This window comes from Solanum dulcamara, chromosome 7 (assembly GCF_947179165.1).
Source record: "Solanum dulcamara chromosome 7, daSolDulc1.2, whole genome shotgun sequence".
Lineage (NCBI taxonomy): Eukaryota > Viridiplantae > Streptophyta > Magnoliopsida > Solanales > Solanaceae > Solanum > Solanum dulcamara.
In genome coordinates, this window is record NC_077243.1 from 78338695 (window position 1) to 78361777 (window position 23083).

The following is a 23083-nucleotide window of genomic DNA, read 5'->3' on the forward strand; positions in this document are numbered from 1 at the left end:
CCCCTCTATTTCCTTGGATGCTTTTGTTAGTATACGCCAGCCATGTAGGAATTAGTTGTCTTGGCTTTCACTATGTTAAAGGAAGTGCCCTTCTCCAACTCCAAGTGTAAGTATTGTAAATATCTACTTTCTTTTGTAGTTTATCGATTATGATTCAGTGCAAGTTTTGTTAACATGTTAAGAGGAAAACTATGTCAAAATGTTAAAATGTCCAGCTCGGAACTCAGGTCATAAAGAACACAAGGCAAAGAGGGGCTAACCTGCACTTCATATTTCCTGGTCAGTATGCTTGTAATTCAGATATTTCACATAGCAAACTTATGTGTGAAATGCAGTATGCTTGATGGTAATTCCGCCACTCTGCTGGAATAAAACTACATCGAAACATCTGGTATCACTGATCATATACATTTCAAAGCATTTCATAATTTTGTTATAATGGAAGGTAACAAGAGAATGAGAAATGAATTCAGGAAACAGCAGAGTATAGCCAAAAAAGTTCATCCAATTCCATTCAAAAGAACTTCCCCAATTGTATATCAAAACATTAAATTGACAGAGCCATTGAATTCAAAATTCTCAAAACAAAAGCCAATTCTATATTACATAGCTATGACTTGTTCACTTCAGTTGACTTCAAAACTAAGAGTTGATTAATTCTAAAACTCTTGAGATGCAGAGCCGATATCTCCCTTGCCTGAGCCAGCCTCCTTTCTAGGTAACAGATTCTGGTGAATATTGGGCGAGACACCTCCATTAGCAATTGTAACATTACCCAAAAGCTTGCTCAGCTCCTCGTCATTCCTCACAGCCATCTGAATGTGCCTTGGCACTATACGATTCTTTTTGTTATCCCTTGCTGCATTTCCAGCCAACTCCAACACCTAGATTAAGAAATTATAACAAATTTAGACTCAAAAGATTGTACAAGTTTTTTCACATCAACAAATCCAACTCCAGCATCACAATCTCTGGTTCACCAATAACATTAAACTAGAAATCTCTAAACACCATTACCAACTACCAACTCTTCAATTGATTGTCACAGTCCATTACAAAACATGATTATCCCACCATCAACAAGAATTAATCACACAATACCAATTCTCCAATTGTTAATCCATTAACAAAGTTCATACACAACAATTAACACAAATTATGAACAAACAAAATCACCCTTGATACATTAATGACAAAACATAAAAACTGACAAATATATGAATTCAGAAGACAAATGAAACGAAATTAATCGTTGCAACTGCTCCAGTGTATGTAACACAATTTCCTTAGCTAATTCATTCCAAAAACAACCACATAAATAAAATATATTCAACTTTGAACTTCTCATTTCTGCATTTAATAAGAAGCTTTTTCATCTACAAATGCCACAAATTCCAAGTCTTATAATCACAAATGTTATGTTATAACGTGTTTAAAACTACAAATACCAAAATATTCATTCCTTGTTAAACTTGATACCAGATGCCAACCATGTCACGAATAATTGAAATAAATTTGAATACAATCGACCAAATCAAGTTAAAAAACAAATTACAGAAATTGAAGTAAATTTGAATTCAAACGACCAAATCAAGTAAAAATAACCGTATAAAGTTGGGATAGACTTGAATTCAATCGACCAAATCAAGTAAGTACACACAAAATTGGAGTAAATTTGAATTTAATGAACCAAATCAAGTAAAAATAATCGCATAAAATTGGAGTAAATTTGAATCAACCAACCAAATCAAGAACAATCGCATAAAATTAGAGTAAATTTGAATTTAATCGACAAAATCAAGTATAAAATTACCTCTGCGGCGAGGTAATCAAGGACAGCAGCCAAATAAACTGGTGCACCAGCTCCAACACATTCAGCATATTTTCCATTTTTCAGGAAACGTGATATCCTACCTACGGGGAAATGGAGACTCGCCTTTGAAGACCTAGGCACAGATTTTGTTGCCTTTGGCTTCCCCGTACTGGCACCACCATTTCCTGATCCGCCGCCGGAACTCATTGTTTTTCCAGATAAAACAAAAACCCTAGAAATCTAGCTCTCAATTTGTATGGTAATACTGTATGTTCTTGTGCATAAATTTACCCCTAATTACAAATTTACGAAACAGTGCCATTCTAGACTAATCTCCCGCGCAATTCTCAAAACATGTAGGCCCACTTCCAAGCTGGCAATCCTTGTGCCCATCAATTCCACCAATCAGCACACAACATTTACTCCTATATATATAATCCGTACTCTCTTTTTCCCTCACCACTGACACAAAAACAGTAGCATACAAATCGAGAGCTAGATTTTTAGGGTTTCTATTTTATCGGGAAAAAAGTTGCGTTCTGAGGGACTCAAAATATCCACAGCATGGAAAATAGGAATATTCGGTGAGTCAAAAACAATGAGTTCCAGCGGTGGATCAGCCAATGGCGGTGCCGGTATGGGGAAGCCAAAGGCATCAACATGTCTAGGTCTTCAAAGGCGGGTCTCCATTTCCCTGTAGGCAGGATAACTCGTTTCCTGAAAAACGGAAAATATGCTGAACGTGTTGGAGCTGGTGCACCGATTTATCTGGCTGCTGTCCTTGAATACCTCGCTACTGAGGTAATTTTATACTTGATTTGGTCGATTAAATTCAAATTTTACTCTAATTTTATGCGATTGTTTTTATTTGATTTAGTCTATTAGATTCAAATTTGTTCCAATTTTGTGTGATTGTACTTGCTTGATTTGGTTGATTGAATTCAAATTTACTCCAATTTTATGCGATTGTTTTTACTTGATTTGGTCGATTAAATTTAAATTTACTCCAATTTTGTGCGAATGCACTTACTTGATTTGGTCGAATGAATTCAAGTTTATCCCAACTTTATGCGGTTATTTTTACTTGATTTGGTCGTTTGAATTCAAATTTACTTCAATTTCTACAATTTGTTTTTATTCACCAGCAACTGTTTGCTAGAGAGGCTGGCTCATGCAAGGCCGATATCAGTTCTGCATCTCAAGAGTTTTAGAATTAATCAACTCCTAGTTTTGAAGTCAACTGAAGTGAACAATTCATAGCTATGTAAATATAGAATTGGCTTTTGTTTTGAGAATTTTGAATTCAATGGATGTGTCAACTTCTTGTTTTAATATACAACTTGAAAAGTTTTTTGTGATGTGAATGGGATTGGATCAATTTGGCTGTCAACTTGCAACCTGATATGCAACTCCAAAAGTTTTTGTGAATGGAATTGGATCAATTGGTCTGAGTTTGATTTGTAGTTATATCTTGTGACTTGCATTTGAATTCAAGCTTCTTTCAGCTACTTTATGACCTCCTGCTGAGGACTATGGGTTGCAGTTTGCTTTGTCAGTTTAAATTGGAACTGCATTCTCCCTTTTCTAAGTATATGCTTCACAGCAATGCCTTGGCATTTAGGAGGAGATATTCTAACATTTTTGAAAACAATATCTTATATACTGACATACATGATTCATTTATGCAACAGCCCAACACCAAATTTGGGGACGTGTTTGCCTTTAGTGATCCAGCACCAGAGTGTATCAACGACAGGTTGGCGATGATTGGATCTGTCGTTCAGCTTTCGAGCGGAGGTTACACTTGGTTTTGGCGGTCAAGTGTTGTGCTAACATTGGCATCTATCATACCATTTTTTAAAGGATTAGTGCTGAGAAAAAGTGTGATGGGATTATGACGGCCAATGCAGATATTTGAAAAGTGTAAAGATATAACACCTGGGCCTAACTCAACCTCAAAAGCTAGCTCATGAGGGGTGGATTGCCCCAAGTTCATATAAGGAGACCACAAATCCATTCCCCAACCAATGTGGGACTTTTTACGTACTCTAACACTTCCTTTCAAGCCACGGCCTAACTGAAGCGTGGACCAAGAGCCCAAACGGGGATGGACTTGGCTTCGATACCATGTAAAGATATGGCACCTGGACCTAACTCAACCTCAAAAGTTAGCTCATGAGGGGAAGATTGTCCAAGTCCATATAAGGAGACCACCAATCCATTCTCCAACCAATGTGGGACTTTTTACCCACTCTAACAGAACAGAAGATTTGCTATGTTGGGATTAGGTTGCTTTGGCTTTTACAGAGTATGTTAAAAGGACTGCCCTTCTACAAGTGTGAATGATGAAAGTCTCCTTTATGATATGTATATTATCAATTAAGATATGGTGCAGTGTAAGTTTTGTTAACATGTTAGTGTGTATAACTTTATGTTGAAATATTTGTTTGGATTACACAAGGTATGTTCGGAACTTAGTCTACAACAAGCTTGTCGCTTTCCACATACTAACAACTCATGAAAAAACATCAGCACTTATGTTGGATAAGTTAGTGAAGTTGATAAACTCCAATAGTGAAAAATGACTCTGTCATTCAATTAGTGACATACAAATTATCCATGTTCAATTCAACCAATGAACGGAAGTTCTTTCATAACTCTTGACTTATTATAGTTGTAGCAATTCCCTAGAAGAATCCTCATTTAGGTGTTAGATTGAATTCTTTAGCTCCCTTTGGAAATGTCATTGGACCCTAGGACAGAGTTCAAGGATTCAATCTAATACCCCAATGAAGATCCTTCCGTGGAACTACCGCGGCTATAATAACCAAGAGTTCAGGAGAAACATTCATTCACTAGTTAAATACAGAAAGCCATCTAATATGACTAACTGAAACTAGAATGATAAAACATCCATTAGCAAAATTTAACAAGATCGCTAACATGTACAACATAGTGCTTACAGATTTTCACAAGGAGTTGTCTTGATGTAGAACCACAAGCTTGTTACAGATGTGGTGGCTATCATTGACCAGGAAATACATGTTAACATTCAAGTTAGCCCCTCTATTTCCTTGGATGCTTTTGTTAGTATACGCCAGCCGTGTATGAATTAGTTGTCTTGGCTTTCACTATGTTAAAGGAAGTACCCTTCTCCAACTCCAAGTGTAAATATTGTAAAAATCTACTTTCTTTTGCAGTTTATCGATTATGATTCAGCGTAAGTTTTGTTAACATGTTAAGAGGAAAACTATATGTCAAAATGTTAAAATGTCCAGCTCAGAACTCAGGTCATAAAAGAACACAAGGTGAAGAGGGGCTAACCTGGACTTTGGACACTTATTTCCTGATCAGTATGCTTGAAATTCAGGTGTTTCACATAGCAAACTTATGGATGAAATGCAGTATGCTTGATGTTAATGCAACTCTGCTGGAACAAAACTACATTGAAACAACACCTGATATCACTGAACATATACATGTCTCAAGTACTTCATATGTTTGTTATCACAGAAGGTAACAAGAGAATGAGAAATTAATTCAGAAAACTGCAGATTATAAAATGTATAGCCCAAAAAGTTGTTGAGGAGAAAAGGCAGCAGCATATATATCATATTTTAAGTTTTACCAAATGCGTAAACGCCAAGGCGTTGCTGTGAAGCATATACTTAAAAAAGGGAGAATGTAGTTCCAATTTAAACTGACAAAGAAAACTGCAGCCCATAGTCCTCAGCAGTAGGTCTTAAAGTAGCTGAAAGAAGCTTGAATTCAAATGCAAGTCACAAGATAGAACTACAAATCAAACTCAGACCAATTGATCCAATTCCATTCACAAAAACTTTTGGAGTTGTATGTCAGATTGCAAATTGACAGCCAAATTGATCCAATCCCATTCACATCACAAAAACTTTTCGAGTAGTATATTAAAACAGCAAGTTGACAGAGCCATTGAATTCAAAATTCTCAAAACAAAAGCCAATTCTATATTTTACATAGCTATGAATTGTTCACTTCAGTTGATTGATTCTAAAACTCTTGAGATGCAGAGCTGATATCGGCCTTGCCTGAGCCAGACTCTCTAGGCAACAGATTCTGGTGAATATTGGGCGAGACACCTCCATTAGCAATTGTAACATTACCCAAAAGCTTGATCAGCTCCTCATCATTCCTCACAGCCATCTGAATGTGCCTCGGCACTATACGATTCTTCTTGTTATCCCTTGCTGCATTTCCAGCCAACTCCAACACCTAGATGAAGAAATTATAATAAATTTAGACTCGAAAGATTGTACAAGTTTTTTCACATCAACAAATCCAACTCCAGCATCACAATCTCTGGTTAATCAATAACATTAAACTAGATAAATCTCTAAACATCATTACCAACTACCAACTCTTCAATTGATTGTCACAGTTCATTACAAAACATGATTATCCAATCATTAACATGAATAAATAACACAATACCAATTCTCCAAGTGTTAATCCATTAAAAAAGTTCATACAAAACAATTAGCACAAATAATGAAGAAACAAAATCACCATTGATACATTAATCGACAAAACATACAACTGACAAATATATGAATTCAGCAGACAAATGAAACCAAATTAATCATTGCAACTGCTCCAGTGTATGTAACACAATTTCCTTAGCTAATTCGTTCCAAAAAGAAGCACATAAATAAAATATATTTAACTTTAAGCTTCTCATTTCTACATTTAATAAGAAGCTTTTTTAGCTACAAATGCCACAAATTCAAAGTCTTATAATCACAAATGTTATGTTATAACATGTTTAAAACTACAAATACCAAAATATTCCTTCCTTCTTAAACTTGATACCAGATGCACGCCATTTCAGGAATAATTGGAGTAAATTTGAATACAATCGACCAAATCAAGTAAAAACAAATTACAGAATTTGAAGTAAATTTGAATTCAAATGACCAAATCAAGTAAAAATAACCGCATAAAATTGGGAAACTTGAATTCATTCGACCAAATCAAGTAAGTGCATTCGCACAAAATTGGAGTAAATTTGAATTTAATCGACCAAATCAAGTAAAAACAATCGCATAAAATTGGAGTAAATTTGAATTCAATCAACCAAATCAAGTAAGTACAATCACACAAAATTGGAACAAATTTGAATCTAATAGACTAAATCAAATAAAAACAATCGCATAAAATTAGAGTAAAATTTGAATTTAATCGACCAAATCAAGTATAAAATTACCTCAGTAGCGAGGTATTCAAGGACAGCAGCCAGATAAATCGGTGCACCAGCTCCAACACGTTCAGCATATTTTCCGTTTTTCAGGAAACGAGTTATCCTGCCTACAGGGAAATGGAGACCCGCCTTTGAAGACCTAGACACAGATGTTGATGCCTTTGGCTTCCCCGTACCAGCACCGCCATTGGCTGATCCACCGCCAGAACTCATTGTTTTTCCCGATAAAATAGAAACCCTAAAAATCTAGCTCTCGATTTGTAAGCTACTGTTTTTGTGTCAGTGGTGAAGGAAAAAGAGAGTACAGATTCTATATATAGGAGTAAATGTTGTGTGTTGATGGACAAAAGAATTGCCAGCTTGGAAGTGGGCCCACATGTTTTGAGAATTGCGCAGGAGATTAATCTAGAATGGCTCTTTTTTGTAAATTTGTAATCAGGGTTAAATTTATGCACAAGAAAATACAGTATTTGATTGACCGTAACTAGAATGTATCATTTGATTGTATGTATCGTAATAATTTGCAGGATGGTGAGGACCAAAGTTCAAGCACCTTAATGATACAGTAGCAACACCGAAATAAACACCTCCTTCTGTTATTAAGGTTGAGATATTCTAACATTTTTTAAAACAATATCTTATATACTAACATATCAGAGATCTCGAGTTCAGACCTTAATTTTGGTGTTAGGCTGTTGCACAAATGAATCATGTTAAAATTAAGGTCTGAAATCTCCGACGGCAACAACATGTTCGCAGCTTTCGAGCGGCGGTTTCACTTGGTTTTTGGGGACGATTGTTGTGCTAACATTGGCATCTATCATACCTTTGTTTCAAGGAGCTGGTGAGAGAAAGTCTGATGGGTTTATGACGGCCAATGCCAAGATTTGGAACAGAAGATTTGCTATGTTGGGATTATGTTGCTTTGGCTTTTACAGAGTATGTTAAAAGGACTGCCCTTCTACAAGTGTGAATAATGAAAGTCTCCTTTAAGATATGTATATTATCAATTAAGATATGGAACAATGTAAGTTTTGTTAACATGTTAGTGTGTATAACTTTATGTTGAAATATTTGTTTGGATTACACGGGGTGTCAAGCCCCGGGAGGGTACCGTAGACGTGGCCGGCACTCAGAAACCATTACTGGCTCCCAAGCGAACCACTTGGCCTGATCACACATCCGTTCATTCATTCAATCAGCGGAAGACTTAAAATAAAGAGGTAATTAAGTGGGCAATTTTAATCAACAATCTAGCTCAAGGAAAAAAGGTCATAGGCCAACAAATCGAACTTCAATCTATGTCATTAAATAGTCTGACAAGAACAATTCAAGGAAATAAAATACTCAATCGACCCATCACTACCTAGTCTATGAAGCCTCTATCACTACTATCTAATTGGTGTCAATGACAGGTTCATGGCTCCCTCAAATCAGAATGAAAAGACTAAACTCAACGCAAGAATAACATAAGTGGTATCCTCTGAATGTAGGGGAGGACTCACCAATAAGCTGAGTGTGAACAGATCCTCAACTGTGTGCCTATTGATGATCTCTTAAACCTATCTTTGCATCATGAAACGATGCAGGTCCAAATGGACGTCAGTACGTGGAATGGACGAATATGCAATATGGCAGAATGAAACATGCATCAAAATAAAATAATACCAGTTCAGATATATCAATCAGAAAGATAAGAAAGACTCAATCAAGGTATCATAAGGCTAAAGGAAGAATACGATTTAGAGCCCGTTTGGATGGGCTTTAAGTTGGTCAAAACCAACTTAAAGCCACTTTTTAGCTTTTGGACGTGTTTGCCTAATGCTAACTTTAAGCCATAAAGTTCTTAAAGTCAGTCAAAAATGAAAAGTTAGGATTCCTAACTTTTTTTTTCTAAGTGCTTAAAGTCATTTTCTTTGACCATGAAAATTATTTTTATATTCCTTATATTTTAACTAAATTCCCAAACTACCATTTTTATTCTTTTAACCCTAAAATTCACATCATTTTCCTCATTTAAGCACTTTTATCCAAACACTCAACTGCTTATTTATAAAAATAACTTTCAGCACTTCAAAGTTCTAAAAGCACTTCATACATAAAAGTTACTTTTTTAAGCCCATCCAAACGGGCTCTTAGACAAAGACCAATCATATAAAATCCAATCCAATTCAATTTAATCACATCCCATCCAATCTAATCCAATCCAATCATATACAATCCAATCCAATCATATACAATCCGATCCAATCCAATCACATACCATCCAATCATATACCATCAACTCCAATCCAATCATATATCATCAACTCCAATCCAATCATATATCATCAACTCAACGAATAAAGTCAAAGGACTCAACTCAATAGACATGTGAATTAGAATTTAGAAATGTTTTACAAATCGACTCAATCATCTACAATACCAATCACATCATACTCAATCAACTCAATAATAAACTCAAAGAACTCGACTCAACAGGTATGCAAATCAAAATTTAGAAATGCATTTCAAATCGACTCAATCATCTACAATCTCAATCAAACTAATTATATCAAGAACAATCCACTCAATTTGGGAGTTTATCTAACCGACAAACATCCCCTATGAGCTAGTAATGTGCAACAAGCCGACGTTGTTGCCACGTCCGTTCAATACTTTGTCAGGGTATGAACGAATCAACCAATCATGGATCCAACAATCAATCAAGTCCTATCATGTCAAGACAATGAAATAAGAAACATCCGACTTTAACGATCCAATCATTTCCTACGTTAGCTACGTAGTACTCTTACCCAATTCGGTGCTCGATACTCCTTCCAAGACTCAATACGTTCATATCTATCGGGTGAGTAAAAATACACAAAATACTCATTTAGTCTCTTTTGGACTTAGTTCAAATCAACTCATTTAATCTCATTGGACTCTTTTCAAAACTCGATCAATCTGGTCTCATTGGGCCTTCTTACAAAAAAATCAACTCATCTCAATCATCAAACTCTTCTCTTTAAATTTGATACAATCTCAACTCAATGAATGCAGTAAATATTAAATGCATTTAAAACATAATTTTTAACCCCTCACCTCATTCTCAAAATAGATGTTTTAATTTAAAAATGTTCAACTCGTTTATACTCAAAATACTGATGCTCAAAATAATAATTAAGAGACTTTTCAAACTCAACTCATGCTTAAACTCTTTCTTAATCAAAGATGAAAATAATCATTCTTTAAACTCAAAATAGTGCATAAATAATTTATTCAAAACGTTCACAAATCATTTTTTTAAAACTCTTTCTCAAACAATCGTTTATACTCAAAATCCTCATAAGACTCCAATCAAATCGAATTATACAAATTATATCATGTATTCATATTAGACTCAAATCCACTCCATCTCAAGACATCATCATCAATATTACCTTTTCATCAATCATTTTACCTTTTTAAAGATAGACATTATTTACATCATCATCAAACATCTTGCTCCAATATACTCATTCAACTCTATGTTCAATTTCATCAAACTCATTAAAATATGCATCATCTCATTTTGAAAGCAATATTTTTATTTATACATGAAAACCATCAATCTCAATCTCAAGACAAATTATGACAATGAACTCTCATCTTTGGTTCATGTGAATGAATACATAAATCCATGCTCTCAACAAAACTCAACTCAAGAACGTCATTAATACATATGAATTTATATACAAAACTCATTATAAATTATAAATAACTCAAAACTCAACTCATGGAACCTCAAAACTCAACTCAACTCGAATCAATGAAGATGTAGGGCACGTGGATGAAAGCAATCCAACATTGTGAGTAGCCTTACATACCTTAGAGTAGATCTTGAAAAAATCTTGATGTTAGATCCTAAATGGAGAGCTTGAATCCTTGAGTTTGAGAGCAAATTTGTTGGAGATGATTTAAGAGAGAAGAGGAAGAAGTTTAGGGTTTTGGGGGAGGCAAAAGACTAAAAAATGTCTTCAAAATTCATCCAACTTTGTCTATATATAATTAGAGAATGGTCCAAGTTGCCCTTACTAAAATCTGGAAATTTTTGCACAAATTTGAACTACACGGGAGCAGGTCCACGATGCGGAGGTGTTTCACCATAGTTCATTTTTTTCCGAAATTTCGAGTTGAAGCAAAAACTATCCAAGTCCACGACGCGGACTTGGCGAGCACCTCTCTGATTAACTAGACATAACTTTTTACTCTGAACTCCAAAAAATGCAATCTTAGTGGCATTAGAAAAAAGACTCAAAGACATTTAATTTGATAGGTCATGGGCCACCCAATTCGTTATATTCTAGAAAATATGGTCGTTTGAAGTTGACCCTTATACAAACTCATTCGAAAACTTCGCCGATAGAAATTCTTTGGACTTGGCTTGGTGTTAGATATCCCTTATAACACTAAATCACATCTAAGAGCAGCCCGGTGCACTAAAACTCCCGCTGTGCGCAAGGTCCAGGGAAGGGCCCGACCACAAGGGTCTATTGTACACAGCCTTACCTTGCATTTCTACTAGAGGCTGTTTTCAAGGCTTGAACCTGTGACTTTTTAATACACATCTTAGGAATTGATCCTAACTCATATATACAATTAGAAGTCATTCCGTTCAAGTCTATATACATATGAAGAATGGTTCGAGTCTTGGCGAAAAAAAATTTGGGATGTTACACGGGGTATGTTCGGAACTTGGTCTACAAGCAACTTGCCGCTTTTCCACATACTAACAACTCATGAAAGACCATCAACACTTATGTTGAATAAGTAAGTGAAGTTGATAAACTCCAATAGTGAAAAATGACTCTGTCATTCAATTAGCGACATACAAATTATCCATGTTCAATTCAACCAATGAACGGAAGTTCTTTCATAACTCTTGACTTATTATAGTTGTAGCAATTCCCTAGAAGAATCCTCATTTAGGTGTTAGATTGAATTCTTTAGCTCCCTTTGGAAATGTCATTGGACCCTAGGATGGAGTTCAAGGATTCAATCTAATACCCCAATGAAGATCCTTCTGTGGAACTACCGCGGTTATAATAACCAAGAGTTCAGGAGAAACATTCATTCACTAGTTAAATATAGAAAGCCATCTAATATGACTAACTGAAACTAGAATGATAAAACATCCATTAGCAAAATTTAACAAGATCGCTAACATGTACAACATAGTGCTTACAGGTTTTCACAAGGAGTTGTCTTGATGTAGAACCACAAGCTTGTTACAGATATGGTGGCTATCATTGACCAGGAAATACATGTTAACATTCAAGTTAGCCCCTCTATATCTTTGGATGCTTTTGCTAGTATACGCCAGCCGTGTATGAATTAGTTGTCTTGGCTTTCACTATGTTAAAGGAAGTACCCTTCTCCAACTCCAAGTGTAAATATTGTAAACATCTACTTTCTTTTGCAGTTTATCGATTATGATTCAGCATAAGTTTTGTTAACATGTTAAGAGGAAAACTCTATGTCAAAATGTTAAAATGACCAGCTCAAAACTCAAGTCATAAAGAACACAAGGTGAAGATGGGCTAACCTGGATTTGACACTTATTTCCTGGTCAGTATGCTTGAAATTCAGGTGTTTCACATAGCAAACTTATGGATGAAATGCAGTATGCTTGATGTTAATGCAACTCTGCTGGAACAAAACTACATTGAAACAACACCTGATATCACTGAACATATACATGTCTCAAGCATTTCATATATTTGTTATCACAGAAGGTAAAAAGAGAATGAGAAATGAATTCAGAAAACTGCAGATCATAAATTGTAGGGCCCAAAAAGTTGTTTAGGAGGAGAAAAGGCAGCATATATATCATACTTTAAGTTTTACCAAATGCGTAAACGCCAAGGCGTTGCTGTGAAGCATATACTTAAAAAAGGGAGAATGTAGTTCCAATTTAAACTGACAAAGAAAACTGCAGCCCATAGTCCTCAGCAGGAGGTCATAAAGCAGTTGAAAGAAGCTTGAATTCAAATGGAAGTCACAAGATAGAACTACACATCTAACTCAGACCAATTGATCCAATTGCATTCACAAAAACTTTCCGAGTTGTATATCAGATTGCAAGTTGACAGCCTAATTGATTCAATTCCATTCACATCACAAAAAAAAAATTCCATTTAGTATATCAAAACAGCAAGTTGACAGAACCATTGAATTCAAAACTATCAAAACAAAAGCCAATTCTATATTACATGGCTATGAAGAGTTCACTTCAGATCGATTTCAAAACTAGGAGTTGATTTATTCTAAAACTCTTGAGATGCAGATCCAATATCACCCTTGCCTGAGCCAGCCTTTCTAGGCAACAGATTCTGGTGAATGTTGGGCAAGACACCTCCATTAGCAATTGTAACATGTCCCAAAAGCTTGCTCAGCTCCTCGTCATTCCTCACAGCCAACTGAATGTGCCTTGGCACTATACGATTCTTCTTGTTATCCCTTGCTGCATTTCCAGCCAACTCCAACACCTAGATTAAGAAATAATAATAAATTTAGACTCACAAGATTGTACAAGTTTTTTCACATCAAAGAATCCAACTCGGACATCACAATCTCCAGATAATCCATAACATTTTAAACTAGATAAATCTCTAAACACCATTACACCAACTCTTCAGTTGATTGTTACAGCCCATTACAAAACATGATTATCCAACCATCAACATGAATTAATAACGAATACCAATTGTCCGTGTGTTTATCTTTAACAAAGCTCATATACATCGTTTAACACATATTATGAACAAACAGAACCAACATTGCATACATTAATAACAAGGCATAAAACTGACAAATAGATGAATTCAGAAGTCAAATGAACCTAGATTAATCACTGCAACCACTCCAGTTTATGTAATACAATCTCCTTAGTTAATTTGTTCCAAAAAGAACCACATAAACAAAATCAATTCAACTTTAAACATCTCATTTCTACATTTAATTAATAAGAATCTTTTTTGAGCTACACAAATTTCAAGTCTTATAATCACAAATATTATGTTATACAAACATGCTTTAAAAAAAAAGGATCATTCCTTCTTAGACTTTACACTAGATTCAAACCATGCCACATAAATTGGAATAAATCTGAATTCAACCGACCAAATCAAGTAGAAAAATCACATAAATTAGAGTAGTAAAAACAATCGGTAAAATTCAATCGACCAAAGCAAGTATAAAATTACCTCAGCGGCGAGGTATTCAAGAACAGCCGACAGATAAACTGGTGCACCAGCTCCCACACGTTCAGCATATTTTCCATTCTTAAGGAAACGGGCAATCCTTCCGACGGGAAATTGGAGACCCGCCTTTGAAGACCTAGACACCGATTTCGATGCCTTTGGCTTGCCTCTACCGGCGCCGCCCTTGCCTGATCCACCGCCGGAACTCATTTTTTTTTTGGATGAAACAGAAACCCCTAATTCTAGCTCTAAATTTGTACGCTGCTGTTTTTCTGTCAATGCTGAAAGACGAAGAGTATGGATTCTATATATAGGAGTAAATGCAGTGTGTTGATTGGTTGAATTGATCGGCACAAGGATTGCCAGCGTGGAAATGGGTCTAAACCTTTTAAGAATTGGGCGGGAGATTAATCTAGGATGACTCTTTTTCGTAAATTTGTAATTAGGAGTAAATTTATGATAAAAGAACACTTATATTTCAAAAAAGGAAAGTGTTTATCATTAAATATCTAATTACTTTCACATTCTTTTTTTATTTTAAAATGACATAGATTTATTTCACATGTAGCGTCCATCCTATATGATATCGACAGTGTATTAATATACTGATGGAGTATCACAGAGGAGTAAGTCCAGTTATATATGATTTCAATATGGTATTAATATACCAACGGAGTATCACAAAGGATATATTTTCTACTAATTTAGAGTTTAATAAATAAAATTGTGACTTTAGTAATTTTCTCTTAATTGGTTTATTTTTATTTCTTAAAAAAAAGAGATAAATCTTATATGATATTGATAGCGTATCAATATACCGATAGAGTATTACAGAGAATGAAGCTCAATCATATATGATACTGATATGTATCAATATACCGATAGAGTATCACAGAAGATTATTTTTTAGCAATGCTGACGTCATGCTCGAAATTAGAAAGGAAAAAGTGGAGTAAGAGGATAAATAGTTTGGGTCATGGATCCATTAAAGATAAATAGTTTGGGATTGATCCAATTTGGATAAATAATTTCACAATTTGATCTATTTTGCATAGTTTCCCTTAATTTATGTGAAAAAAATATAATATTTGATTTTGATTAACCGTGTAAAAAATGATTAAATGTATCATTTGATTGTATGTATTATAATACTACTTTAAGTTACATAAGAATTTATGTATTATTTTATTTACTATAATAAAATAACTATTCCTAAAATTACACGTAAGAATATGGTATAAGAATATGTTTATTAGCTACGCAAAAATTAAACTATTTAAATACTAAAATATTCTTTTTAAAGTACTTCATACTTGTATAACAATCTCCTCATAGTACTTCTTGCTATTATTATAAAAAAATTCATCCATTATAACCTCTATATAATTTAGTGATGAGCTTGAATTGAATATGATAATGGCAAGGCTATGAATATGTTGGCCTTATCATACGCATGCGTAGGGGCGTAATTAACATGCAAAAGCAAACATCAGCAACAAGGTGTTGGCAAACCTATGATGTGAACAAAACAACCACACAAGGGCGTGGCATTGATATTCAAGACAAACATTAAGGACTAGCATTGTTAAAGGTAGCTAGCCATGGGGCATTGGTGCCAAGTCATGGCTATGGCATGTGTGAGCTTGCATTGACATTGACTTAAGGGCACGGGATCGGTGCCCAACCGACAATTCCAAAGTCATGTAGCGGCACACATATAAGCGATCTGCCCAAAATGCAGTCGATAGTTATAAAATGCATTCCAGGCACATGGCAAGTGATTGAGTCTTGTCCAATTTTGGTTGTGGCTAAGGATGTTCACGGGTCGGTTTGGATCGGTTATTGGTCAAAATCAAAATCAAACCAATTTAATTGGTTTTAAAATTATTAAAACCAAATCAAACTAAATAAAATATACATCCATTCATCGGTTTGGTTGTTATCGATTTCGGCTTGGTTCGGTTCGGTTATTCGGTTATTAACCATACACAAAAATAAAAGAAACGATTCATTCTGTTACACCCCGTACTTTGGTACCTTGAATGCTTCTTAAGCTTCTTAAGTTTCTGGGAAGTCTCATAAGTTTCTTAGAAGTCATCATGTGAGTCGGATAATCTATAACGCTATCAAATAATCCTAAGGAAAGGAGAAGGAGATACTCTATAAGGGAGAAGATTGGAAATAGGGTTATAAGAATCCGAAAGAAGTTGGAGGTTAAGTAGTGAGTCGTAGGACTCGACTTACTTGTGAAAGCTATTACTTGGGACATTTTACATACTAAGCTACTTGAGTACACGTCAAGCTTAAGTAGCAAGGAATACATAGGCTCTTGAAGTCAGACGAGATTACGAGCACACGAAAGAGAAATAAGGAAATGATGCGCCTACTCGAAGCAAGTAGGTGATGCACCTACTTGGACAAGCAGGTGATGCACCTACTTAGACAAGCAGGTGATGCACCTACTTAGGGTTAGGTAGGTGATGCAGCAGTTTGGGTGGACCACCACGCTGCTACCTGGCGGCTTTGGATTGGATGCATGATTGAGGTGGCGCCCTAGAGGGCTGCCACATGTCACCCCTAGGGGCTGCCACGTATCACCCCTAGGGGCTACCATGTGTCACACTCTAAGGGAGAGTATAAATACATGTAAAGATGACTATTCTTTTATTTAGACTTTATCTTTCAACTTGGAAAAAAAAAAGAAAAATGTAGAGACAGAGAGAGCTACGACAGCCATGGCTTTGGCCAATTTGAGGTACGCTTTTGTAACACCGCTCAAAAATTTTCCCTTAAGATTCGGGCCTTCATTGTACACGTGTGGGGCCCGTCGTATTTAGTTCGAAGTATGTGCTCGAGTTAAGATGATTCCCTAAGAAACTAAAGAGCGTTGGAGGTGATGTGGGGTCATAGAGGACCCCTAGGGCTGAGCTAAGTCCAAAAGATCCGTCGTGGCTAAGTTTAGGATGGGTTTGTATGAGGAGTCGACTTCTAACGACCCTATCTTTTGAAGGACGTCAATCTGGGTGGCCCACAACCTATCAAATTAAAGGTCGTCGAGTTTTCTTTCCAACGCCACCAAGAACGTAAATTTTAGAGTTCAGAGTCAAAAGATATGACGATCCTAAGATGAACTAGCACGACAGTAATTTCATTTTCAAGCCTGGGTTGCAATTGCTGGAAAACTGGGCTTGGCGCCGCAGTGGCGCGATGCGCCACTATCTCGCCAGAAACATGCCTCAGTAGTTTGGGCTCTGGCGCGGCGCACCACTAAAAGTTGTGCAAGGTTTTTCAGGCCAAATTCTAGAACTCAGAACAATGGCCTTGGCGCTATAAGGGCGCGACGCGCCACTATCGCGCCAGAAACATGCCTCAGTAGTTTAGTCTCTGGCGCGGCGCGCCACTATAAGGTGTGCAGGTTTTAGGCGTATTTAGCCTGGCGCTGCATTGGCGCGACGCACCACTATCGCGCCAGGTGCATTTTTAGCCTATTTTCAGAACTTTTGAGAAGGGGCAATTTGGGAACTTACCCAAATTATATATGTATTGCCTTTGGTCTTTTGGGAACACATTTCTCAGCCTCACTCTCTCTCTAAAAAGCCCTAGGAGCTTCTCTCTCTCTCTTCTTCTTCTTCTCCATTTTCAACCAAAAAGAGTCCAAGAGCTTCAAGATTTGAGTCCTCCATTGAATACCTAACCACAAGGTTTTCTTCAAGTCTTCACTAAGGTATGTAAGGCTATCTAAAACATGGGTTGAGTCCACCCATATGCCCTAATCTTGCTTCGAGGTTAGATGTTCATGAAAATAGAGTTTCTTGGTATGATTTATGCTTGTATGAACTTTGTCCCCTATGTATTTGATTCTATATGTGTTGATGTTGTTGAGCCAAGGAGTTCCTAAATTGAGCCTTTATGTGAGTATGAGTCGATGAAGATGAAGTTGTTAAATATGTTTTATTAATCCCCTTAACTATGTAGATCATGATAAAGGATGTTATTTTTTTGAAAATGTTGCTCAATATGAAATGTCAATTTAAAGTCTTGAAATTGTGATAAGCCTCAAAGATTTTCTCAAATGGATAAAAGAAATGATTGATTATATCTAGATGATGCTATATATGTGTATTTAAATTTCTTTTAGAGATGTGATTGAGATTGATCGGATAGTACGATTGAAATAGATTGATTGTGATAGAGTTGATGAGTTGACAAGGTTGTAATGAGACTTGTCGATATGATTTGATTGAGTTGATTGAATGGAATTTTATGAGCATTGAGTCTTGGGGGGAGTATCGAGCACCGAATTGGGCAAGAGTATAGTCTATACTTGAACCCAATACCTATGTTGCCAAACGTAGGGGGGATTGAACCGTTAAAGTCGGATGTTTCCCCGAGAGATTTGTCCTGACATTATAGGACTTGGTTGGATTGGATCCATGAGTGTTTGATTCGTTCATACCTTGGCAAAGTATGAACGGGCGCGGCAACAACGTCGTTTTGTTGTACCTTCACTGGCTCATAAGTGATGGTTGTCGGATAAGAGAAACTCTCAAATAGGTCTTGATAGTACTCTGAGTCAGATTGAGTTGAATTGTATGTGATTGGTCCCGTCTAAATCATATTCTTGTTTAGACTTAGGGCATTTGATTGAGTTGTTATTCCTCTTGAGTTGAGCTCCCGAGTTGATAAATTCTTCCTTGATGTTCGTTGTATTCGGCCATTTTACATACTCGTACATTCCATGTATTGACGCTATTTGGCCTGCATCATTTCATGATGTAGAGATAGGTACTAGAGATCATCAACCGGCGCTTCATTGAAGATCCACATACACCCTCAGCTAGTTGGTGAGTCCTCCTAGTTTCCGGAGGATGTTGAGCCTTCATGTACAGTTTTGTTGACATTTCCTTATTTTGATTGTTGGTAGCCATGGACTTGTCATTGGCACCTCTTAGACTTTGATAGAGGCTTCATAGACTGGAGTGTGGGGAGGTCGAACTGTTATTTTGAGGAGTCTTATTTTATTGACTTGTTGGATTGTAAATGTTTGGCCTTCGGCCCTATATATGAATAATATTTCATTAAATTGAGTTTCCGCTAAGAGAATGTGATTGAATGAATGTGTGATTGGACCAGGTGGTTCACTCGGAGGTCAGAAATGGCCTTCGGGTGCCAGTTACGTCTAGGGTACCCTCCCGAGGCATGACAGCTTTCCAATTTCATTTCATAAATTAATTATTTAAGGTATTCCATGGCTACATGACGGGTTTTTAATAGAGTAAAATAACTATTTGGGGCAGCAAAGAAGGGACACGAACAATCCGCAACTTTCAGCATATAAAGGAGTCTCCGAAGTTAATTTTTAGCAAGTTTGGGAAGCCGTTTGTTAAGGTATGGCTTGGTTATATTTTCCCACATTTTGGTAAGGGTTTGGACATAATAGAAAGGTGTTAATAATGTAAAGTTATGGTTTGGAGTAGCATAAAACGGATATCAAACAGCCACAACATTTTAGCCGCAATTAAGGAATTTTCGAGGCGAGTTTTGGCAAGCTTTGGCCAATTTCGGGTAAGGTGAGACCTTTCCCTTTAAATTGGGGTTTATGCTGTTATTATGAAGTGTGTTATATGTTGTTTAAGTGGCTGGAAATGTAAAAATATCATAAATATGCTTGATGTTGGAAATAACCTAATTTGAAGTTGCTATAGTTAAATTGTAGATGAACTAAGGTGTTGTGCGTGTGAGGTGCTGCTGCAGGTGTGTGGTGTTGTGTTATAGGGACTAAAAGTATTCTAAAAGGGGTGAGGGATCTGATGTTTGCAGCCACTCGACTCTCCGTTTCGTATAATTAAAGGTTTTGCAAAATGGAAACTAGAAACCCTATTTTGGTATCGTGGTTTCGAGCGAGTCATTTGTAGTTTATGTTGTATTATGTTGGTGTGAACTTCTTATACATATGCTGCAAGTTATTGTTTTTGGTTGGCTGTAGTTATTAGGAGTGTAATTGGAAATTCGGATAGGGTATATTATAGGGGAGGTGCTGCCCGATTTCCGTTAACTCCTTAACTAGTTAAGGAACTAGTCAAGAAGGCGAGCGAGGGGTTGAGTTCTATGAATACTAATATATAACCTAAGATGCTGGAAAGCTAAGGTTTGTTGATACTTGAATTACTTTCATGTTACCTAGATTCAAGGAACGACGAGACGAACGGGATAAAGAGTAACCCGTAAGAGATATGTAAAGCCCGACTCTCTTTTCTTTTGGGCATGTCTTAGATTTAAGTGACAAATGATATGTGTATGAAGCCTGGGGTAATTCTATTCATGAGCTCTGAACATGATTCATGATTCATAATTCGTGCTCACTTCTGAATGATTAGACTCTTAAAGTAGTTAAGCTCTCATCCCTCAAGTTTTCTATGTGCTGAAAAGTAGTGTATGTAAAGCTAACGTTTTTTTCTTTTGGCATGTCTTCAAGTTAAATAGTGAATGATATGAACTTGAGGGTAAAGCTACTCATAAATACCAAGTGTAATTCACAGTTCTTATATACTCCTTGTTGAAAGTACTCTTACAGTAATAGAACTAGGGCTTCTCAAGCCTTCCATACGTTAGAAAAGGGTTGAGTATGTGAAGCTACCCTTTCTTTTTTTTTTTGGCATGACTTAGATGTAAGTATTATGTATAGGAAATTGGGAGTTATTCCACTCTTAAAACTCTGAGTGTGAGTTAAAGCTCTTGTTCACTTCCTACTGATTAGAACTCCTGTAACAAGTTGAGTCATTACTTTTCAAGTCTTCCATGTGATAGAAAGTGATACATGTAAAGCTTGTCTTTTCCTACTTCTAGGAAGAATGGACTATAGGCACTATAGAACATGGATTTAGAGATAACTCCATTTATAGATTCTGGATGTAGCTCATGACTTGTACCCACTTTTGAATGATAAGGGCCTTGAAGTAGTTGAACTACGATCCTTGAGCCTACTATAGGTTGAATAGTATTGGATTCTGTAAGCTCTTATACCTAGGGGCTCTTGAACATGCTTTATGGTGGTATCTAAGGGATGTTTGATATGTTATAGAGTTTTACGTGCACGTATATGCATTATGATATATATGGATCGGGCCGAACGTACCTCGACATATCTTGCTATGTAAGGATCGAGCCATACGTTCTACGTCATGTTATGCTGTTTATGGATCGGGTCGTTGTACCTCGACATTGTTACACGATATACGGATCAGGCCATCGTACCTCGACATTGTTCTACGATATATGGATCGGGCCGTCGTTCCTCGGCATTATTATAAGATATGTGGATCGGGCCATCGTTCCTCGACATTTACTTTATATATACATGGATCAGGCTGTATATTCTACAATGCTAATGGTATATATGTTCTTACGATGATAAAATGATGTATTTGTTACACTGAGTCCCCGAACGGGCCGGATACGGTACGTGATGATAGCATGTATGCCTTTATTTTAAAAAATACAGATACGGTAGATGGCTAAATGTTATATTTGCCCCTTGCATCCCTATTTCAGCTATTGTCTCTGTTATGATGTTTTATGCTTTATATACTCAGTACATATATCGTACTGACCCCCCTTTCCTCGGGGGGCAGCGTTCATACCCGCAGGTACAAACACAAATTTTGGGAGTCCTCCAGCTTAGGATTCCGCTCAGCCAGTTTGGAAGAAGCTCCATTATACCAGAGTCGAGTTTTTGGTACTTAGTATTGGATGTATATGTTTGCTTATTCAGGGGTACGGCGGGGGCCCTGTCCCGCCATATGATATGGTTGCTATTCTTAGAGGTCTGTAGATATATGTATGTGGGTCGTTTGTAAGTTGTTCCAGTTGTGCCTGTACGGCGTGTTGTAACATTATTACACTACGGCAGCCTTGTTAGCTTATATGTTTTCTTATTTGTTGGTACGCTAAGAGTCGAAGAAGAAACGGGTTTACTTATAATTGGCAGGGGTTCACACGTGTGTCCAGTTCGGGCACCCGTCACGGCCTACGGGGTTGGGTTGTGACACATTCAAAAGAGAAAAAAAACATTAATTCATTTAATAAAAATAAATTGTATTCGTGTCATTTTGGATCTTATAATTCGTATACCAGAACTTTAATTATGGTTAACTTTCTACTTATATTGTTAGCTAATTAAATGTACTAAACAACATAAACTTACTGAATAATGCATGAGCTAATGATATGATTGTACAAATAAAAGACGTATCATACCTTACTATTTTAAATTAGTGTGCTGTATTTTTTGCATAAAAAAGTGTTCATAAAAAATAATATATTCTGTCTGTACAATTATAAAAAAAAATATGTATATGATTTGTCAATTCGGATCGATTATTTTTTCGATTTTTTAAAACAAAATCAAAATCAAAATCAAACTAAATATTATCAATTTTTAAAAATGTAAAATCAAATCAAACTAAACCAAATAAAAAATCAATTAACTTAATCTGTTTAATCTAATTTTTCGATTTAAATCAATTTTTATCCAAATCTTACAATATCCGAAGTTGTGGCGTCTGATTTGAATTGTTTTGAAGATCTCAAACAATTGTAGGTTAACTGCATTATGATAGGATAAACTGAGTGGACCAAGTGTTCCTATCATTGCACGCCACATGTCAGTAGTGGGCCGTCACACAAACTATAAGTGTGCATGCTGCCTCATTGGTAAAAACGGATTTTGTTGCTTAGAGTATTAGGGAATACTTTAGAGTACAAATCTAAAGGTCAAGGTGATCTTAGTGCAAGGGTGATGCGAAAATTGGATAT

The 23083-nt window shown here is 36.2% G+C and overlaps 4 protein-coding genes across 6 annotated transcripts; 1 reads left to right on the forward strand and 3 right to left on the reverse strand.

The window, feature by feature from the left end:
- Positions 1-487: 487 nt before the first annotated feature.
- Positions 488-2327, reverse strand: LOC129895074 (probable histone H2AXb). Its single transcript, XM_055970713.1, has 2 exons — positions 1814-2327; positions 488-884 (listed from the first exon to the last, which is right to left on the reverse strand). Exons 1-2 carry the CDS (start codon positions 2018-2020, stop codon positions 660-662), a joined length of 432 nt encoding a protein of 143 aa, XP_055826688.1. The 5' UTR covers positions 2021-2327; the 3' UTR covers positions 488-659.
- Positions 752-12606, reverse strand: LOC129895073 (probable histone H2AXb). 3 transcript variants are annotated; one of them, XM_055970710.1, is made up of 4 exons: positions 7053-12606; positions 5878-6061; positions 5138-5254; positions 752-884 (listed from the first exon to the last, which is right to left on the reverse strand). In XM_055970710.1, exons 1-3 carry the CDS (start codon positions 7257-7259, stop codon positions 5202-5204), a joined length of 444 nt encoding a protein of 147 aa, XP_055826685.1. In that variant the 5' UTR covers positions 7260-12606; the 3' UTR covers positions 752-884; positions 5138-5201. The 3 variants fall into 3 exon arrangements, with proteins under 3 accessions (XP_055826685.1, XP_055826687.1, XP_055826686.1); XM_055970712.1 differs by lacking the exon at positions 752-884 and having other exon boundaries at positions 5156-5240; XM_055970711.1 differs by lacking the exons at positions 752-884; positions 5138-5254 and having other exon boundaries at positions 5680-6061.
- Positions 2474-3787, forward strand: LOC129895076 (early light-induced protein, chloroplastic-like). Its single transcript, XM_055970714.1, has 2 exons — positions 2474-2614; positions 3505-3787. The coding sequence occupies exons 1-2, from the start codon at positions 2474-2476 to the stop codon at positions 3709-3711; spliced, it is 348 nt and encodes a 115-aa protein (XP_055826689.1). The 3' UTR covers positions 3712-3787.
- LOC129895072 (probable histone H2AXb) lies at positions 5990-14542 on the reverse strand. The gene is made up of 4 exons (XM_055970709.1): positions 14273-14542; positions 13372-13555; positions 12613-12727; positions 5990-6061 (listed from the first exon to the last, which is right to left on the reverse strand). Exons 1-3 carry the CDS (start codon positions 14477-14479, stop codon positions 12675-12677), a joined length of 444 nt encoding a protein of 147 aa, XP_055826684.1. The 5' UTR covers positions 14480-14542; the 3' UTR covers positions 5990-6061; positions 12613-12674.
- Between the last annotated feature and the right edge of the window lie 8541 nt (positions 14543-23083).